Here is a 22,265-nt window from a genome sequence, read left to right as displayed (position 1 = left end):
CTACCCACCCTACCCCTCTACCCACCCACCCCTAGAGTGACATGTCTTATATAACCTCCCTATCAACCCACTCATTACTTTACCTCACCCATTTCTATTCTTCTATCACCTTCTCCCACTACTCCAACCAGAGTTACACCTAATCACACTGACCACCCTTCAACATCTTCTGTCCTTCTGTGACTGTTCTCTTGTGCTTGACTGCTTAAATATTTTAAATTTAAATGCTTTACTTTTTGTCTATTAGATTGTAAGCTCTTTGAGCAGGGACTGTCTTTCTTCTGTGTTTGTACAGCGCTGCGTACACTTTGTAGCGCTCTAGAAATGTTAAATAGTAGTAGTAACTGGGTAATGGACTGAATGAGTGTGTATGTTTTATATTGGAGGCAGTGGCGTAGCCAGACTGCCAATTTTGGATAGGCCTGAACCCAAAGTGGGTGGGCACAAAATTTTCTCTCTACCCCCCTCCCCCAGCAAAATTTAGTCACGCTAATCAGATGCATTTGTCACACAGGGTAAAGTGCTGCTTTTCAGTGCATCAGATTTCAGAAAATTTATTTAATAGCCTAACACCCTTTTCAATGAGCTTTCAGAGGCCAAAACCTCCTGCCTCAGGTCAGTATAATGCTGTTACGGTATCCTCGCCTGACCTAAGGAAGGAAGTATTGGTCTCTGAAACTTCATTAACACAGGTACCATATTACTTTATCCTAAATTAAAAATAAAATTATTTTCTTTACCTTTCTTGTATGGCCATTTACTTTTTCTCATTGTGTCGCTCCCAGTCTCTAGATTCTGCTTTCCTTCGTTTTCGCTTAACTCTTCTGCCACGGTTTCCTGGCCATTTCTCATTTTTCTCTCCTTTTTCTTTGCTTTCTTCAATATTTTTCTGCCTCTCTCTATGTCCAGATTTAATTCATTCTTACTATCCATTCTTTAATTTCCTTCATCTACTTATGGCTTTTCATCTTTTTCTCACCCTTGTTCTCCCCATGCCCCTTCCTCTTATTCTCCAGTCTTTCACTACTCTCCTTTTCCATCCAGCAGCTCTCTTCTTTCTCTCCCCATCCTTCCAGTCTCCCCTCTCTCTCCCCATCCTTCCAGTAGTCTCCCCTCTTTCTTTCTGCATCCTTCCGTCCAGTGTCACCTCTTTCTCCCTACCCTTCCATCCAGCATCTTCCCTCTTTCTCTCCCCATCCTTCCATCCATCTATCCTCTCTCCTGATCCTTCCATCTAATGTCTCTCTCCCTCTTTCTAACCAGTGTCTCTGTATCACTCTACCCTTTTCTGTTCAGTGTCCCTTCTCTCTCCACATCCTTCCAGTCTCTCACCTTTCTCTCTGCATCCTTCCAGTCTCTCCCCTTTCTCTCCCCATCCTTCCATCCAGAGTCTCTCTCCCCATCCATCCGTTTTCCCTCTTTCTCTCCCCATCCTTCCATCTGTTTTCTATCTTTTCTCCCCATCCTTCCATGTTTTCCCTCTTTCTCCCCATCCTTCCATGTTTTCCCTCATTCTCTGCCATCCTTCTATCTGTTTTCCCTCTTTTCTCCCCATCCTTCCATGTTTTCCCTCTTTCTCCCCATCCTTCCATGTTTTCCCTCATTCTCTACCATCCTTCCATCTGTTTTCCCTCTTTCTCCCATCCTTCCATGTTTTCCCTCTTTCTCTCCCCATCCTTCCATCTGTTTTCTATCTTTTCTCCCCATCCTTCCATGTTTTCCCTCTTTTTCTCCCCATCCTTCCATGTTTTCCCTCTTTTCTTCGACGAGGCCCGCCCTGCATGCCAGCGCCAGCTCCTATTGCCGGCCACTGCTGCTTTTCCTGTTGAGTGCAGGGCCGGCGCTACAAAAAGAAGAAGCGCTAACGGCGCTAAGGACCGTAAGACGAGAAATGTTTAAAAAAAAAAAAAGCGTGGCACCGGCAGGCACTGTCTCGGCAACGGCAGCCTTGAGGCATTGGCTGCTGATGCATTGGCTGCTGGCTCGCAGGCTCCTCCCGTCTGCGGGAGGAGCCTGTGAGCCAGCAGCCAATGCCTCAGCAGCCAATGCCTCAAGGCTGCTGAGACAGTGCCTGCCGGTGCCGCGCTTTTTTTTTTTTTTTTAAACATTTCTCGTCCTTAGCGCCGTTAGCGCTTCTTCTTTTTGTAGCGCCGGCCCTGCTGCTCAACAGGAAAAGCAGCAGTGGCCAGCAATGGGTGCTGGGGCTGGCGCTGGGCGGGCCTGGGCTGAAATTGGGTGGGCCTGGGCCCAGCCAGGCCCACCCATAGCTACGCCCCTGATTGGAGGGTGTTTACATTCCTTTTTTAATGATATTATTAACACTGTTTTGGAAGGGCCTATTGAGGTTTATAAATAACTATTCAATGAAAAGGGCAATCCTCAGTCTCACAACAGATTCTGCTATGAGCAGGGACTGTCCTTCTATGTTGAATTGTACAGCGCTGCGTAACCCTAGTAGCGCTTTAGAAATGTTAAATAGTAGTAGTAGTAGTAGGTCACAGGAGAATACGGAATAGCTATTCATACTTGCTGCTGTAAAACCTCTTTCTGTCTGGGTTGAAAAGAACCAGTTCTATTATAACATTAATATTTTCCTCCCTCATTTTACAGGTTACACTAACACATTTTTGAATATACACCTGATTGTGCCTGTGAAGTGCCGTAAACATATATCAGGAGCCTAATTTAAATCCAAAGTATTCCATCACAATTAGTACATCCTTACCTGTCTTTCCAGTAATACTGTCCCCAGTGGCCACAGATGTCTTCTATCCCAGCCAACAAATGATCCAAAACCTAAAACAGAAGAGAAAATCATTGCTATGCAGTTATGAATATTTTAATGCTTTGTATATCACAGGATAAACCATCTTATATGTTAACATTTATGAACGCCATTGTAAGTCATTAGTGGAAAAATGAAACTATCCATATTGTGTCATAAGTATATATGCTGTGTTTAGATTATAAAAAATGAATCAGATTATAGACAAGAAAACATTAACTTCTGGCAGGAAGAACAATCTCAAAGACTTTCCTACCGTATTTTTAACATATTGATCCTAAACTGAAACTCTAAATGCCATGTAATGACAATCAATCCAATTGGATCCTATTTGTTTCATAAGCTCAGATACTGTATGTATTTGTAAAACTGTGCACTATCCCACTCAGTCTATAATCCTGTGCTCCCAACTGTACACTCAGCATGCAAATTTATGTGCACAGCTTATACAATATCTACAGGTATGCATGTACTTCACTGATAAATTTATGTCGCTAACTATTGGTGAAAATTGATGTTAATTGGCACGACTTTGCAATTACGCACATAACTGCGCTTAGTTGGTACTCTGTAGTCTTAGGGGCCCTTTTACTAATTGGCAGTAAACCCACCACGGGTTTACTGCGTGCCAAACAGGAACTACCGCCGGGCTACTGCAGCAGCTTGGAAGTAGTTCCCACCCCCCAGCACGCTATTTCTGGCACTACAAAAATATTTTCTATTGTTGTAGTGCCGGCAGTAATCAGGTTTTCCAGATATCTACAATGAATATGCATGAGATACATTTACATTCAATGGAGGAAATGCATGCAAATGATTCTCATGCATCTGCATTTTGGGTATCCTGAGGACTGGGTTGAGACACCCTGATATAGAAGGTAACTCTATAAAGAGGTATCTAAATTTTACGCATGGGTCCAAAAAGGGGGCATGTCTATGGGTGGATCAGGGTGTTCCTTGAATTTATATGCATTGTTATAGAATAAGGGGAATCTGTGCCTAATTTAAGCAAGGGATTTACACCAAGGTTTTGTTGGTGTGAATGGTCACGCCCAAAATGTAGTTGCAGTTCCCAGCGCTAAGTGCTCTTCTATAAACGGTGCCTAACTTTAAGCACCGTTTATAGAATAGCACTTAGTGCTATTTTTTCAGCGCCAATTATATAATTCAGACCTATATACGGCTGTTGTAAGTAACCGAATTCTAGAAAGCATGCGCCAACTCCCATGACCTACCCATACCTCACCATGAAAGAACCCCCCTTTCAGATGTGTGCTATAGAAATTTATAGAATAGGTGCCAAATGCACTTATGTGCCTAATTGATAATAATTGCCAATTAATGGTAGTTAATGCCAATCATTGCTACTTAGCCCCAGTTAGGCACCAATTAAGGGCCAATTAACCAATCATGTTACATGTATAAGTGATAGTATTCTACAACTGCACACATACCCCTGGATTCTATATAGCGCACATAGATTACTGTGCATAAATCCAAGCGTATTCTAAAACAACGTGCGTAAGTTAATTATTTAACAAACAATTATGAATACTAATAAGCATTAGTTGGAATCTATGCACACTGTTCTCCGCACGTAGCAGTTTATAGAATATGCCTGGATTTTAATGCACATAGGGGTCCTTTTACTAAGGCGCTCCTAGAAGTGGCCTGTGCTGGTGTAGGCACCTGTTTTGGAAGCGTGCGGGTCCATTTGCTCAGCACACCTGGAAAAAAGGCGCTTTTTGTGCCAGAAAATGAACGTGCGGCAAAATAAAAACAAGCATGCATCCATTTTTGGGCTGAGACCTTACCACCGTCCATTGACTTAGCAGTAAGGTCTCACACGCTAATAGGGTGGTAAGCGGCAGCATGTGTACACTGCCAATTACCGCCGGGTAAGCACACGTCAAAAATGGAATTACCACCTGGGGCACGCAGTGGCTGGGCAGTAGTGCCAATTTGACACACGTTGGATGCAAATAGGCACCTATGTGCCTTTGTAAAAGGGCCCTATAGATTAAAAGAGGCATTCCGCATAATTCAACATGGGCGTTCCTCAATATTCTGCACATAATTATAGAATACATTGCTTTCCACGTACATATATGTGCATATATTTACGCCGGGTTATTCTTGGCGTAAATATCTGCAACTTTCATTACAGCATGTATTCAGCATTTATGCATATTCTAATTATAGTATTTTAGACTTAGAGCTTAGCTCTTTTAGGAACTTGCACTAACCTTTTAGGCAAACGTGCTTTTCAAGGTCTCACAGCTATGTCACATGCATATTTCTCTTGCTTAGCTGTAGAGGGCAGTCATCCTTTCCCAGCTCCTTCTCTAATAAAGGAATACCTTTCCTCCTTTCGGAGGAACAGTGCAGCCAATAATTGATTGTCATGAGGACTAAAATTAGGCATCCTGCTCTTCTTGTGCTGAGGCATTTTCTAGAAATGTCCCTGCATATAAGAGCGCTATGATGTCACAATGCACAAACGTATCGACATCATTTTAGGTGTATTCTATATATTGCATGTAAATCGGTATGATCATTTTCCTGTGTAAGCATATTCTATATACTGCACATAGCAGTTACAGGATTTGCGCATTTTTACTCCGCACGATACATAGAATTAGGTCCATAGGGATGAATTCTATACATGGTACCAAAAATCAACACCAAAAAAAAGCACTATTCTATAAGCCGCACTTAAAGTTAGGCGTGATTTATAGACTAGCACTTAAGCCCAGGATTCGAGCCTATTTTGCACCAACTGAAACAATGCCATGCAAGTATTCTATAAGGACATTTATACATGTAAGTGTCTATATAGAATAGGCTCATTATCTGCCTTCTTATGGTGCCTAAATGATGGCGTCCTATTATACGATTGCTTCTATTGGGACCTATTTGCTAAGCATTTTCTCTACACACACACTTAGCTAAAAAGTGGCCGGAGCTGGTGTCAGCACATGGGTTTTCCATGCACTGCAGCTACTTTTAGCATGGTGGTAAAATGGCCACAATACCATACTTATTTTGCAATGGCTATACACTAATTTCAAAAGAAGAAAAAAGGAGGAAAGGTCCCTCACGCAAACATGAGCAATGAGACAAAAGAGTGAGGTGGACACAAAGAGGAAATCAAAATATAAAAATCTTCATTATAAAAGGCATCAAACCGACCCTTTAAATATAAGAGTCTATATAATAAAAGGCATAAAACAGACCCAACACGGCCATGTTTTGGCACAAAGGCCTGCCTCAGGGGTCAAACAAATTTCATTGACAGAGTGGCTGAAGCAAGAGTATTAAAGTGCACAAACTGAACCTTAATCCTTCCTCTCTCCTGTTCTCTATCTTCCCCAATTACCTTTCAGGCCACTAGGCCGCCTCCTGATATTTTGATAAACTCAACACCAATGAATTCTCCTCACAAAATGATCCATACGACCATTACTGCGGGAACCCTTACCACCAGCTGTTTAGGAGGTGGTAAGGGCTCCTGCACTACTCCCACACTAATCAGATAACACACGGTAATGTGCCCGTGCTACCCAATTAGCACAGGCATGCCTACTGTCTATCCTTGGGCACGTCTCTCGCTCTGGAAAATAAAAATATTTTTCAGTGTGGGATTAGCATGCATTGAGTGTGAAACTCAATGGCAGTGCCCTATTAGCACATAGTAAGCCAGTGTTAGGCCTACCATGCCTTAGTGAAAGGGCCCCAAAATGAGTAAATAAGCCCTATCGGGCTACACATGTAATATCAGCATTATATTTTAATAGTACACTTCAATTTTATTTAAGAAGGGATATGGGTAAGGGTCATGCATTTGATATACCGCCTTTCAGTGGTACAACCAAAGCAGTTTACATAATATATACAGGTACTTTCTCTGTCCCTAAGCGCTGGTCTTTTTTTTTTTCAGAGAATTTGTTAACTACAAGCATAGGGGCACTAGCAAAGAGGGGAGATGATGAGGATGTCCTATGCTAGAACCTATATACAGTGGTGGAAATAAGTATTTGATCCCTTGCTGATTTTGTAAGTTTGCCCACTGACAAAGACATGAGCAGCCCATAATTGAAGGGTAGGTTATTGGTAACAGTGAGAGATAGCACATCACAAATTAAATCCGGAAAATCACATTGTGGAAAGTATATGAATTTATTTGCATTCTGCAGAGGGAAATAAGTATTTGATCCCCCACCAACCAGTAAGAGATCTGGCCCCTACAGACCAGGTAGATGCTCCAAATCAACTCGTTACCTGCATGACAGACAGCTGTCGGCAATGGTCACCTGTATGAAAGACACCTGTCCACAGACTCAGTGAATCAGTCAGACTCTAACCTCTACAAAATGGCCAAGAGCAAGGAGCTGTCTAAGGATGTCAGGGACAAGATCATACACCTGCACAAGGCTGGAATGGGCTACAAAACCATCAGTAAGACGCTGGGCGAGAAGGAGACAACTGTTGGTGCCATAGTAAGAAAATGGAAGAAGTACAAAATGACTGTCAATCGACAAAGATCTGGGGCTCCACGCAAAATCTCACCTCGTGGGGTATCCTTGATCATGAGGAAGGTTAGAAATCAGCCTACAACTACAAGGGGGGAACTTGTCAATGATCTCAAGGCAGCTGGGACCACTGTCACCACGAAAACCATTGGTAACACATTACGACATAACGGATTGCAATCCTGCAGTGCCCGCAAGGTCCCCCTGCTCCGGAAGGCACATGTGACGGCCCGTCTGAAGTTTGCCAGTGAACACCTGGATGATGCCGAGAGTGATTGGGAGAAGGTGCTGTGGTCAGATGAGACAAAAATTGAGCTCTTTGGCATGAACTCAACTCGCCGTGTTTGGAGGAAGAGAAATGCTGCCTATGACCCAAAGAACACCGTCCCCACTGTCAAGCATGGAGGTGGAAATGTTATGTTTTGGGGGTGTTTCTCTGCTAAGGGCACAGGACTACTTCACCGCATCAATGGGAGAATGGATGGGGCCATGTACCGTACAATTCTGAGTGACAACCTCCTTCCCTCCGCCAGGGCCTTAAAAATGGGTCGTGGCTGGGTCTTCCAGCATGACAATGACCCAAAACATACAGCCAAGGCAACAAAGGAGTGGCTCAGGAAGAAGCACATTAGGGTCATGGAGTGGCCTAGCCAGTCACCAGACCTTAATCCCATTGAAAACTTATGGAGGGAGCTGAAGCTGCGAGTTGCCAAGCAACAGCCCAGAACTCTTAATGATTTAGAGATGATCTGCAAAGAGGAGTGGACCAAAATTCCTCCTGACATGTGTGCAAACCTCATCATCAACTACAGAAGACGTCTGACCGCTGTGCTTGCCAACAAGGGTTTTGCCACCAAGTATTAGGTCTTGTTTGCCAGAGGGATTAAATACTTATTTCCCTCTGCAGAATGCAAATAAATTCATATACTTTCCACAATGTGATTTTCCGGATTTAATTTGTGATGTGCTATCTCTCACTGTTACCAATAACCTACCCTTCAATTATGGGCTGCTCATGTCTTTGTCAGTGGGCAAACTTACAAAATCAGCAAGGGATCAAATACTTATTTCCACCACTGTAACACCTCAAGAGAAAGAGAGATGTAGAAGGAGCCGGAAACCTGCGGGACCCTCACTAATAAAACTCACAAAACTATGTGAGTTTTGGTATATTCAGTTTCCTGTGAATATTGATGTAGTTTAGTTGCAGTGTTCACTTGAATATAATAACATAAAATTTGGGCCACTTATCTACAGATAGTAGGATTCCCTCAACCTAGGAAGGATGCACTTGGAGGGAGGCATTAAGAGCAATCATGACATTATGCATTATCCCTATCCCAAGAGTCAGGCACAATTCACGTCATATTCACAAATGTAGCAGTAACGTTAAACCCAGCCCACTCTCAACAGTCATCCTGAGTGCCTTTACGTCAAGAAGAGTGCCTATTGTAGCCATGTAATGAATCTTGCAAAGGATGATGACAATGCTCGGCCCATATCCAACCAAAAGACCATCAATGATTGTATCCAAATGAAAAAATAATAATAATTTCCTCCTTCTTGAGATCTCACATCTTACCTGCCTTTACTGCCACTCTGGCAATTTTTAATTTGCTGAAAGTAGGCTGAAGCTCAAATAACTGTCTCATAAAAGGATTTAAGGCAATGTTTCCTTATTATGACTTAGCAAAGAAGAATCCATTTCCTGTTTTGTTATAGGAAAAGCCACTTCATCTTATTGAATCGCTGTATTAACTTTGAATGGTACCCTGTAACATAATTGAGCAATTCCTAGGAGATCTGATGCCAGTATGTACAGACAATATCATTAAACTTTATTTTTCTTCAAAAATAAAGGTTTGAAAATAGCTATTGTTGCCTTGTTAGTGAGAATTCATGGCAAAGAGTTTTCATCACAGAAATTATATTTGTAATAAAAAAAGTCTTTTTCAAATTATGATTTCTATTGTCTCTAAGGGAAAAATCATATTCCAACCATTATTTTCCCCATGCTTATCTGAATAGCTTAAAAGGCATAATGGTTTGGCATATTGTATCTGTCTTTTCTACTAAATTGAAAGTGATGATAAAATTAGTTACAATTTTAAAAACTCTCTCTTGATTTATTTTTGAAGTTTACTGCTTTAATTTTTACCTTTTTATCTACTACTAATACATGACATCACATTGACTACAAGCAAAAAAATAAAAACAGTAAAATTACATTTCAAATTAAGGGACCCTTTTACTAAACAGCACTACAGCACTAAAAGTAGCCTGCGCTATCCCCAGGGGGGAGGGGGGGTTCCCTTGTGCTAAGGGCATAAGTACATAAGTATTGCCATGCTGGGACAGACCGAAGGTCCATCAAGCCCAGCATCCTGTTTCCAACAGTGGCCAATCCAGGTGACAAATACCTGGCAAGATCCTAAAACAATACATTACATTTTATGCTGCTTATTCTGGATTTTCCCCAAGTCTATTTTAATAATGGTCTATGGACTTTTCCTTTAGGAAGCCATCCAAACCTTTTTTAAAGCCCGCTAAGCTAACTGCTTTTATTACATTCTCTGGCAACGAATTCCAGAGTTTAATTACATATTGAGTGCAGAAATATTTTCTCTGATTCGTTTTAAATTTACTACTTTGTAGCTTCATTGCATGCCCCCTAGTCCTAGTATTTTTGGAAAAAGTAAACAGACGCTTCACGTCTACCCGTTCCACTCCACTCATTATTTTATAGACTTCTATCATATCTCCCCTCAGCCATCTTTTCTCCAAGCTGAAGTGCCCTAGCCGCTGTAGCCTTTCCTCATAATCCTATTTATGATTTTCATTGCCCTTCTCTGTACCTTTTCTAATTCCACTATATCTCTTTTGAGATGCGGTGATCAGAATTGAACACAATATTCAAGGTGCGGTCGCACCATGGAGCGATACAAAGGCATTATATTGTCCTCATTTTTGTTTTCCATTCCTTTCCTACTAATACCTAACATTCTACTTGCTTTCTTAGCGGTCGTCGCACACTGAGCAGAGGGTTTCAACGTATCATCAATGATGACGCCTGGATCCCTTTCCTGGTCGGTGACTCCTTATGTGGAACCTTGCATTACATAACTGTAATTCGGGTTCCTCTTTCCCACATGCATCACTTTGCACTTTTAGTACTGCCGGGAAATGGCTAAGTTTCCTATTTCTATAATAATGAACGCGCACTAATTTTCCCATTAGCATGTGGCCATTACCCTTACCCCATACTGATACCTATTTTGTAGGCAGTAGGGCCTCACGTGCTAATGCTACGCTAATAGCCTCACCTATACCCTGCCCCCAAATATGCCCCAGCACTAAAAAAATAAATTACGGGCCCTGTTTACTAAGCTGCGCTAGAGGCGCACATGCATTTTCAGTATGCGCTAAATATTAGCAGGCATTATCCGTGTAGATGCCCATAAAATTCCTATGGATGTCTACACACTACAAATGCTAGCGCACCTTAGTAAACAGGGCCCTTTATTTTTTAGCACATGGGTAGTGCATGCATACGCAAAAACTACCACAAGATGCCTGAGCACACTCTGCAGTAGTGTATTTAACCTGTAAGCATGCGTTAGTGCTTACCGCAGCTTATTAAAAGGTCCCTACATATGACCATCTCTGGCAAAACATGACTAAAGTCACACATCCAAAACGTTGAAAGTGGCTGATATTCACATCAGTGGCGTAGCCAAGGGTGGGCCCGGTTGGGCCCAGACCCACCCACTTTCGGCACAGGTCCACCCAGTAGCAGCACACCTATGAAGTGTCTGGCAGAGATCCCCAAGCCCCACCAGCCGAAAATTCCCAACAACTGTCCTTCCTGCATACCAGCCTTCCCTCTAATGTATTCCCGCCTATGCGGAAACAGGAAGTTGCATCAGAGGGAAGGCTATGGGGCCAACATGAGCAGTGTGTATTAGTTGCTGCTCGCTGCCAGTGAAAATCTGCTATTTAAAAGGTATGGGGCTAGGGGGGTGTTTGAGACACCATATGGCATGCAGGCGAGAGAGGGAGAGACCAAATCACTTGTGGGACAGGGCGGAGTTCTTCTGCCCACCCATCTTGGGCCCAGGCCCACCCAAAATTGGGTGTCTGGCTACACCCCTGATTCACATCATGGTCCAAATCAAAATGAGTTCTGTTCTTAGCGGCCTTTTTATTAAGCTGCAGTAAGTGCTAGTATGCGCTTACTGCAATTTAAAAATGTCTTACTGCAGGACACACTCAGGCATCCTGTGCTAAGTTCCAAATTGGCGCATGCTACCTGCACACCAAAAATGTGGGCTAACTGGTTAGCACAGGATTACTGTGGACCCCTTTTACAAAGCGGTGGTAAGCTAATCGCGGGTTTACTGCTCGCTAAAAAGGAAGTACTGCCGGGCTACCACAGCAGCCCATAGTTCCTCAACCGGAGCACGTCATATCCGGAACTACAAAATATTTCACCACAGAAATTATATTTGTAATAAAAAAAGTCTTTTTATTTTTATTTTTGTAGTGTTGGTGTGTACTCAGCGGTAATGTACTGCCCAGTTACCGCCAGGTTAGCGCAGGAGCCCTGACCGCCACCTCAATGGGTGGCTGTAAGGGTCCTCCCTGAGATGACCGCATGGTAAGTGCTTCACTTGCCACACAGCCATTTCCTGAAAAAAAAGACCTACCTTTTACTCGCTGTGGTAAAAGGGGGCCTTGGCGCATCACAAACACGTGACGACACCAGCACAGGCCCCCTTTTGCCACAGCTTGGTAAAAAGGGCCCTGTGTGAGCCCTTACAACCTACAAAATAGGTGGTAATTTGTATTAATGGTCATGTGCTAATGGCAACATTAGTGCATGGTCATTAATAGGAAAAATAGAAAATTGGCCACTTTCCTGCTGCAGTAAAAATGGTCTTAGCGCAGGAAAAAACTGCATTAGAGCATGCTAAGGCCACTCACTTCAGTGGCGTAGCCAAGGGTGGGCCCAGATGGGCCCGGGCCCACCCACTTTGGGCTCAGGCCCACCCAGTAGCAGCACACCTATGATGTGGCTGGCAGAGGCAGGGATCCCCAAGCCCCACCAGCCAAAAACTCCCAACAACTGTCCCTCCTGCATACTTTTTAAATAGCAGATCTTCACCTGCAGCGAGCAGCAACTGATACATAGTGCTCGCACCAGCCTTTCCACGGATGTATTCCCTCCTATGCGGAAACAGGAAGTTGCATCAGACGGAAGGCTGTGGGGCCAACATGAGCAGTGTGTATTCACAGTCAGAGTTTTGTGACAATCTGCTGTTTAAAAAGTATGTAGGGGAGGGGGTATGTTTGAGAACCATATGGCATGCAGGTGAGAGAGGGAGAGACCAAATCACTTGTGGGACAAGACGGAGTTCTGCCCACCCATCTTGGGCCCAGGCCCACCCAAAATTGGGTGTCTGGCTACGCCCCTGACTCACTGTATACTGCAGCTTAGTAAAAGAGCCCCTATTCTACAATTTGCTAACTTCCTGTGTAATAAAAATCAACCCAAAGTGTTTTTAAGTACTTTGGATGGATGGGCTTTTTCTGGTGACTTTAGTCATGTTTTCCCAGAGATGGTCACAAATAATGATTTTGCATCAGCATTTTAAAGGCTGTTTTAATTTTATATAGGAAATGAACCAAGTTTACCAAATTAATTCAACAGGGAACACTTGGCATTTTCCCTGTTATTCTATGACCATAGTACCTGAATGGAAGCACCATTTGCATACTAAGATTCTAGAATACTAGTACTTACGCACCTGAATGGAACATTCATGCATGTAACTGCTATGTGTGTGCTCAGCGGTATTTTATAATGTGAGTGTGCAAGTCGCATACCCCCAAATTCTATATATGGTGCTTTGAGTTGTGTGTGTAAATTCAGATGCACGCCCAATTTGCGTACACAACTTTATTGAATAACGAGCCAATCAAAACTGTAATTGGGCAATAACAAGAAATTATGGGGTCCTTTTAAAAAGGCACACTGAAAAATGGTTTGTGGTAGTGTAGGTGCAGGTTTTGGGCATGCGCAGAATCATTTTTCAGCACACCTGTAAAAAAGCCCTCTTTTTTCCGGAAAATGGACGTGCGGCAAAATCAAAATTGCCGCGCATCCATTTTGGGTCTCAGACCTTACCACCAGCCATAGACCTAGTGGTAAAGAATTTGGGCAGTAATAACCTACGTGTGTCAGATGCCATTTGGTGCAGGTCCACTATGCGTGCCAGAAAATAAAAAATATTTTCCAGATGTGCGTATCAGACACACGCCAAAAATGAAATTACCACAAGAGCCACGCGGTAGTTGGGCGGTAAGTCCATTTTGGCACATATTGGGCACCCGTAGGCGCCTATGCGGCTTAGTAAAAGGGACCCTATCAGCACTAATTGGCAGTAATTAGAATTTACATGTGCATCTTTTAAAGTGTATTCTATAAAGAGGCGCATGTAAATTCTAGTGTGTGATCTCAAAACGGGGCATGGCCATGGGAAGAGCATTTTCAGGTTGGGGGCATTGCCGCAATTTATGTGCATTGTTATAGAATTAGGGGGATCCATGCCTAATTTACACGCAGGGATTTACACCAGGTTTTCATTGGTGTAAATGATAGCGCCTAAATGGAATTGTGGTTCCTGGTGCTAAGCGCTATTCTATAAACCGCACCTAACTTTAAGCTCGGTTTATAGAATAGTGCTGAGTGCTATTTTATTTAGCACTGATTGTTTTAGGCTCTATTTACAGAACCTAGTCCTCAGCGCGTAAATGTAAGGGGGCATTCACAGGGGAGGTGCATGAATGGGGCACGGGTGTGTCACCATTTTAGGCCTTATTCTATCAAGGTTATACTCCTAAAATATATGCTCCTAAATTTACACTCCTAAATTTATTTTCCTACAAGTGTAATCTACTTTTGGAGCATAGATTAGGCTCGTAATTTAAGAGAATAAATTTAGGAGCATAGCCTTTGTAGAATAAGGCCCTTTATGCATATAGATTAGAAAATACTGTCATTTATATGGTTAAGTGCACACATTGACGCCTGTTATTGTCATAGCACAAGTGGATGTGCCTAAATGTAGACACATATAAGTACATAAGTACATAAGTAATGCCATACTGGGAAAAGACCAAGGGTCCATCGAGCCCAGCATCCTGTCCACGACAGCGGCCAATCCAGGCCAAGGGCACCTGGCAAGCTTCCCAAACGTACAAACATTCTATACATGTTATTCCTGGAATTTTGGATTTTTCCAAGTCCGTTTAGTAGCGGTCTATGAACTTGTCCTTTAGGAAACCGTCCAACCCCTTTTTAAACTCTGCTAAGCTAACCGCCTTCACCACTTTCTCCGGCAACGAATTCCAGAGTTTAATTACACGTTGGGTGAAGAAAAATTTTCTCCGATTTGTTTTAAATTTACTACACTGTAGTTTCATCGCATGCCCCCTAGTCCTAGTATTTTTGGAAAGCGTGAACAGAAGCTTCACATCCACCTGTTCCACTCCACTCATTATTTTATATACCTCTATCATGTCTCCCCTCAGCCGTCTCTTCTCCAAGCTGTATAGCCCTAGCCTCCTTAGTCTTTCTTCATAGGGAAGTCGTCCCATCCCCGCTATCATTTTAGTCGCCCTTCGCTGCACCTTTTCCAATTCTACTATATCTTTCTTGAGATGCGGCGACCAGAATTGAACACAATACTCAAGGTGCGGTCGCACCATGGAGCGATACAACGGCATTATAACATCCTCACACCTGTTTTCCATACCTTTCCTAATAATACCCAACATTCTATTCGCTTTCTTAGCCGCAGCAGCACACTGAGCAGAAGGTTTTAGTGTGTTATCGACGACGACACCCAGATCCCTTTCTTGGTCCGTAACTCCTAACGTGGAACCTTGCATGACGTAGCTATAATTCGGGTTCTTTTTTCCCACATGCATCACCTTGCACTTGCTCACATTAAACATCATCTGCCATTTAGCCGCCCAGTCTCCCAGTCTCGTAAGGTCCTCTTGTAATTTTTCACAATCCTGTCGTGATTTAACGACTTTGAATAACTTTGTGTCATCAGCAAATTTAATTACCTCGCTAGTTACTCCCATCTCTAAATCATTTATAAATATATTAAAAAGCAGCGGTCCTAGCACGGACCCCTGAGGAACCCCACTAACTACCCTTCTCCATTGTGAATACTGCCCATTTAACCCCACTCTCTGTTTCCTATCCTTCAACCAGTTTTTAATCCACAATAGGACATTTCCTCCTATCCCATGACCCTCCAATTTCCTCTGTAGCCTTTCATGAGGTACCTTGTCAAACGCCTTTTGAAAATCCAGATACACAATATCAACCGACTCCCCTTTGTCCACATGTTTGTTCACTCCTTGAAAGAATTGAAGTAAATTGTTCAGGCAAGATTTCCCCACACAAAAGCCATGCTGACTTGGTCTCAGTAATCCATGTCCTTGGATGTGCTCTGTAATTTTGTTTTTAATAATAGCCTCTACCATTTTCCCAGGCACCGACGTCAGACTCACCGGTCTATAATTTCCCGGATCTCCCCTGGAGCCTTTTTTAAAAATGGGCGTTACATTGGCCACCCTCCAATCTTCCGGTACCACGCTCGATTTTAAGGATAAGTTGCATATCACTAGCAGTAGCTCCGCAAGCTCGTTTTTCAGTTCTATCAGTACTCTAGGATGAATACCATCCGGTCCAGGAGATTTGCTACTCTTCAGTTTGCCGAACTGCCCCATTACGTCCTCCAGGTTTACCGTGAAGTCAGTAAGTTTCTCCGACTCGTCCGCTTGAAATACCATTTCAGACACCGGTAACCCACCCAAATCTTCCTCGGTGAAGACCGAAGCAAAGAATTCATTCAGTCTCTCCGCTACGTCTTTGTCTTCCTTGATCGCCCCTTTTACCCCTCGGTCATCCAGCGGCCCAACCGATTCTTTTGCCGGCTTCCTGCTTTTAATATACCGAAAAAAATTTTTACTATGTTTTTTTGCCTCTAATGCTATCTTTTTTTCATACTCCCTCTTGGCCTTCTTAATCTGCGCCTTGCATTTGCTTTGACACTCCTTATGCTGTTTCTTGTTATTTTCAGATGGTTCCTTCTTCCATTTTCTGAAGGCGTTTCTTTTAGCCCTAATAGCTTCCTTCACCTCACTTTTCAACCAGGCCGGGTGTCTTTTGGACTTCCGTCTTTCTTTTCTAATTTGCGGAATATGTATGGCCTGGGCCTCCAGGATGGTATTTTTGAACAGTGTCCACGCCTGTTGTACAGTTTTTACTCTCTCAGTTGCCCCCTAAGTTTTTTTTTTACCGTTCTTCTCATTTTATCATAGTCTCCTTTTTTAAAGTTAAACGCTAACGTATTTGACTTTCTTTGTACAGTTACTTCAAAGTCGATGTCAAAACTGATCATATTATGGTCACTGTTATCAAGCGGCCCCAGTACCATAACGTCCCTCACCAGATCATGCGCTCCACTAAGGACCAAGTCTAGAATTTTTCCTTCTCTCGTCGGCTCCTGCACCAGTTGCTCCATAAAGCTGCCAACTTGTATTTTATAATGGAATCTGAGCACCCAGATGCCATTATAGAATTCACGCTTACCCCCTAATTCTATAAAAGTCAACAAAAATTGTACGTGCACCCAATTTGCTTGCGTAATTTAATTGACTAATGAGCTAATTAACACCAATAATTGGCTTTTTAACAAGCAATTATTGACACTAATTAGATTTAATTTTAGTTTAGTTTTGAACTTGGAAACAGTAATAACTATTAGACTATTTTTTCTATAAAGCTGTTTAACTTTTTCCTGTCTGAGGACCACTACGCCATATGTTTGATTGGCTCAGTTTCAACCCAGTCGCTGTACCCCCCTGACCCAAAAGGATAGCAGATTGTGTTAATAGCAAAAGTGTTTATTTTCCTAGCTACTTTCATTATATCTCCAACTATAGGCTGCACATTTATCCCTTGTTACAAAATTTTCACTGGGTTTTTGCAGCTGATGCCAATTTGCAGTCGTATCATAAAAAAAATTTAAATCCAACTTACCCGAATGTGAATCTGTTCACTCACAGTAATGGGAGTTTCACTTCTTTTCTTGACTTCTAATAATTCAACCAAAGGACGAATTGTCATCCCCTGTTAAGCACCAATTAAAAAAAAAGAATAATTTTACATACTTATACAGGAGAGTCCAGCAGTCATAGAAGGAGGAGAGGAGGGGAGAGTAAGGCAGGAAAGAAGACATGAGAGGACACAGCAGGGAAGAGGGGAAGCCCAATGGCAATGAGAGGGCATATGGAGGAGCAGGAGGAGGCAGTGGCGCAGAGACAAGCCATGATTGTCAACAGTCCAAAACAACTAAGGGGTCCTTTTACTAAGCTGCGTGTCTACACGCACCCAACGTGCTCCAAAATGGAGTTACTGCCTGATTACCGCGTGACTCTTGTGCTAATTTCATTTTTGGCGCCTGTCCGATATGCGCATCTGAAAAATAATTTTTATTTTCTGACGTGCATATTGGGCGAGCGCCAAGTGGCATTTGACACGTGTAGACCATTACCACCCGGTTACCGCATGAGTCTTTACCACTAGGTCAATGGCTGGTGGTAAGGACTCAGACCCAAAATGGACAAGCGGCAATTTTCATTTTGCCACACGTCCATTTTCGGCAAAACTTTTAAAAAGGCCTTTTTTACAGGTGCGCTGAAAAATGATTCTGCATGCACCCAAAACATGCGTCCACACAACTGCAAGCCATTTTTCAGCTCGCCTTTGTAATAGGGCCCCTAAGTGAAGAATAAGATCCTGAACAGATCTGAGACAAATGCAACATCCTATATTTGAACATTTGGGTTTGTGACTGAAAAGGAATAGGACAGGAAAGCAATAGCTGAAAAAAACTGTATTTAGGAATAGTGCTCAGGACCATCAAACACATCAAGCACTGATAGGACTGTGAGTGTACCACCAAGGAGAAATCAGCTAGGCTACAACTAGACAGGAGGAGGAGCAAAGCAACTGCTACTCCCAACACGATGCTCCACCCATGATCCAAATTGGGAATAGTTACAATGACTTGTGAAAGCATCAATTAGGGACCCTTTTACTAAGCCGCGTAAGCATCTACGTGCACCCAACCCGTGTCAAAATGGAGTTACCGCCTGACTACTACGTGGCTCTTGCAGTAATTTCAATTTTGGCACGCGTCCGATACATGTGTCTGAAAAATATCTTTTATTTTCAGCCACGCGTAACAAACATGTGTCAAGTGGCATCTGACGTGCGTAGGTCATTACCGCCTGGATTCTTTACCACTAAGTCAACAGCTGCCGGTAAGGTCTCAGACCCAAAATGGACGCGCGGCAATTTTGATTTTGTCGTACGTCCATTTTAGGCAAAAAAAGGCCTTTTTTACAGGCACGCTAAAAAGTTGATCGGCACGTGCCCAAAACCTGCGCCTACACTGCCGCAAGCCATTTTTCAGCACGCCTTTATAAAAGGACCCCTTAAGGAGTAGCAATGGACTTGCACAGATAACTCGGAATTTGAACATTTTTGTCTATTTTCCAGACATAGTTTGCATTGCTTTTGGTTTATAGCAGCTGGTGTTTTGAGACATTTTTTGTTAAAATAAACAAAAACAAAAACATTTTGCCTGATAGTGTGTTGACCGGTAGATTTATTTTTTAACTGATCTTTAAAGATCAGTTATTTTGTAAACAGATTTCCAGTTTATTCAGGCTGTACTGAGGTCTTTCTCTCCACATTTTTGCACTATTTTCTAATTGCTGTTTAACATCCTGTGTTTAGCTGATACATTTGGTTCCATAATACTTTGTTTAAAATCTTTGCTTTTGCTAATATTTGATTATTGCATTATTCTGTATTTGGGGTATTCTCAAAACCAATAGTTGGCCCAGAAAGCTTACTGCTAGTGTCCCAAAGACAGTTCATACTCTGCTATTGAGACAGAAATTGGGAAGCAACTGCTTGCCCTGGTATTGGTAGCATGGAATGTTGCCACGATTTTGGTTTCTACCATGTACTTGTGACCTGGCTTGGTCACTGTTGGAAACAGGATACTGGGCTAGATGGACCATTGGTCTGACCCAGTATGGCTACTCTTATGTTCGTATGTTCTCCAATTCTGATGGGCCTCCATTGGCTGTCAATTTTTTTTCAAGTCAAATTCAAATTGCTTCTTCTAATATTTAAGACAATACAGAATATAATGCCACAAGATTTAACACAGATGCTTAGAATATATAAGTGCCTCAGAGCTATAAGATTAGAATGCACCCTTGGTTTAAAGATTCAAGTTTTGCACAAGACTAGTCGGGAGCATTTTCCTTAGCAGGTCCACAGGTGTGGAATAAGCTGCCAGCTGAACAAGAGTGGAGGAGTGGTCTAGTGGTTAGAGTGGTGGACTTTGGTCCTGGGGAACTGGGTTTGATTCCCACTGCAAGCACAGGCAGCTCCTTGTGACTCTGGGCCAGTCACTTAACCCTCCATTGCCCCAGGTACAAATAAGTACCTGTATATAATATGTAAGCCACATTGAACCTGCTATGAGTGGGGAAAGTGCGGGGTACAAATGTAACAAAAAAAAAATGACTTCCCCAACTGAGGCTTTTAAGAAACATCTAAAGGCATATTTGTTTACTCAGTACTTTTCAGCAGATTATTCTTGTATTATATCCTGAAATGTTTAAGCAAATCTATTTAGTTTAGTTTATTATTTTTTACCACCTCCATTGGCTCCCTGTTCGGTTTAACTATACCCTATATTCCCACACATGTTACACTCTCTCAGTGACCATTTTCTGGTACTTCTTCCCCCTAAAAAGGCTCATGGGAATCTATAAGAAACAGCACTTTTTTGTTCCTAGCGCCTTCTCTGTGAAACAATCTGCCCCCGACTTTATGTTTAGAAAAATCTCTTATTGCATTTAAGCCAAAACTACAAACTTATTTTTACCGTGGCTTTTCATACTGGTTAGCACTGATGGGTGGATGATAGTGGCAGATGCGTGAGCTGTTTGTGGATTTTACTTTCTGTGTTTTTCTTTTATACTGTGTGAGTGTTGTCCCTATCCTACACCTTTTGCTAATCGCCTGGACTTGGTATTTCCAAAATTGTGTGATAAAGCAAATTCATGAATAAGCATAAACATATAGAAGGAAAAACAACAAGGTTTACATTTATACAAAAATTAAAACAATACATAGAAAGAAAAATAGTTAAAATGCCAACAAGAAGAAAAAGAAGAGCAGATAAAGAACCCAGAGACAATGCAGCTGATCTATCACAAAAAAAGGTTACATTCAATCCTCAAAGGTGGGGGGGAAACACACACACACATGTATTAGTTTATATTGTCTGAAAATGAGCCTCATATTTTGTTTTTGTTATTGTAATTTGTGTATGATGTTCACTATTGTGGGATATAAATTTTATAGACTAGTGAGCCTGACGTCGGTGCTGGGCAAAATGGTAGAGACTATTATAAAGAACAAAATTACAGAGCATATTCAAAAGCATGGATTAAAGAGACAAAGCCAACATGGATTTAGTGAAGGGAAATCTTGTGTCACCAATCTATTACTTTTCTTTGAAAGGGTGAACAAACATGTTGGATAAAGGTGAGCCGATCGATATTGTGTATCTGGATTTTCAAAAGGTAATTGACAAAGTACCTCATGCAAGACTTCAGAAGAAATTGGAAATTCATGGGATAGGAGGTAGTGTTCTGTTGTGGATTAAAACTGGTTAAAGGATAGAAAACAGAGTAGGGTTAAATGGTCTATTCTCAATGGAGAAGGGGTTCCACAGGGTCTGTCCCAGCATGGCGATGCTTATGTCTTAAATGATCTAGATATGGGAATAACTAGTGAGGTAATTAAATTTGCCGACAACAGAAAGTTATTCAAAGTTGTTAAATCGCAAGAGGATTGTGAAAAATTGCAAAAGGACCTTACTAGACTGGGAGACTGGGCATCCAAATGGCACATAATGTTTAAGGTGAGCAAGTGCAAATTGATGCATATGGGAAAGAGGAACCTAAACTATAGCTATGTGCTGCAAGGTTCCGCCTTGGGAGTCACCGACCAGGAAAAGGGTCTAGGAGTCATCGTTGACAATACTTTGAAACTCTCTGCTCAGTGTGCTGCAGCGGCAAAGAAAGCAATTAGAATGTTAGGTATTATTAGGAAAGGAATGGAAAATAAACACAAGGATGTTATAATGCCTTTGTGTCGCTCATGGTGAGACCACACCTTGAATACTGTGTGCAATTCTAGTCACTGCATCTCAAAAAAGATATAATGGAATTAGAAAAGGTACAGAGAATAGCAACAAAAATGATAAAGGGGTGGGATGACTTACCTATGAGGAAAGGCTGAAATGGCTAGGGCACTTCAGCTTGGAGAAAAGATGGCTGAGGGAGAGATATGATAGAGTTATATAAAATAATGAGTGGAGTGGAACTGGTAAATGTGAATCGCTTGTTTACTCTTTCCAAATATACTAGAATTAGAGGACATGTAATGAAGATTCATTTTAGTAAATTTAAAATGAATTGGAGAAAATATTTCTTCACTCAACGTGTAATTAAACTCTGGAATCCATTGCCAGAGAATGTGGTAAAAGCAGTCAGCTTAGCAGGTTTTTAAAAAGGTTTGACTAGCTTCTTAAAAGAAAAGTCCATAAGCCATTATTAAAATGTACTTGGGAAAGTCCAATGCTTATTTCTGGGATAAGCAGCATAAAATGTATTGTACTGTTTTGGGATCTTGACAGGTTCTTGTGTCCTGGATTGACCACTGTTGGAAACAGGATACTGGGCTTGATGGACCTTCGCAACACTTATTG

General features: G+C 42.1%; 1 protein-coding gene across 1 annotated transcript in view; it reads right to left on the bottom strand.

Moving 5' to 3' along the window:
- Nucleotides 1-22,265, bottom strand: part of LOC115474990 (sodium/hydrogen exchanger 2-like) — a 105,993-nt gene that overhangs the window by 43,547 nt on the left and 40,181 nt on the right. The window contains exons 6-7 of the mRNA XM_030210732.1: nt 17,441-17,530; nt 2,726-2,796 (exon numbers count right to left, since the gene is read on the bottom strand). Coding sequence (XP_030066592.1) covers nt 2,726-2,796; nt 17,441-17,530 — 161 coding nt within the window. The remainder of the gene's footprint in view (nt 1-2,725; nt 2,797-17,440; nt 17,531-22,265) is intronic.

The sequence above is a fragment of the Microcaecilia unicolor genome, chromosome 7 (genome assembly GCF_901765095.1).
Source record: "Microcaecilia unicolor chromosome 7, aMicUni1.1, whole genome shotgun sequence".
Lineage (NCBI taxonomy): Eukaryota > Metazoa > Chordata > Amphibia > Gymnophiona > Siphonopidae > Microcaecilia > Microcaecilia unicolor.
This window is presented reverse-complemented; position numbering and strand designations above follow the sequence as displayed.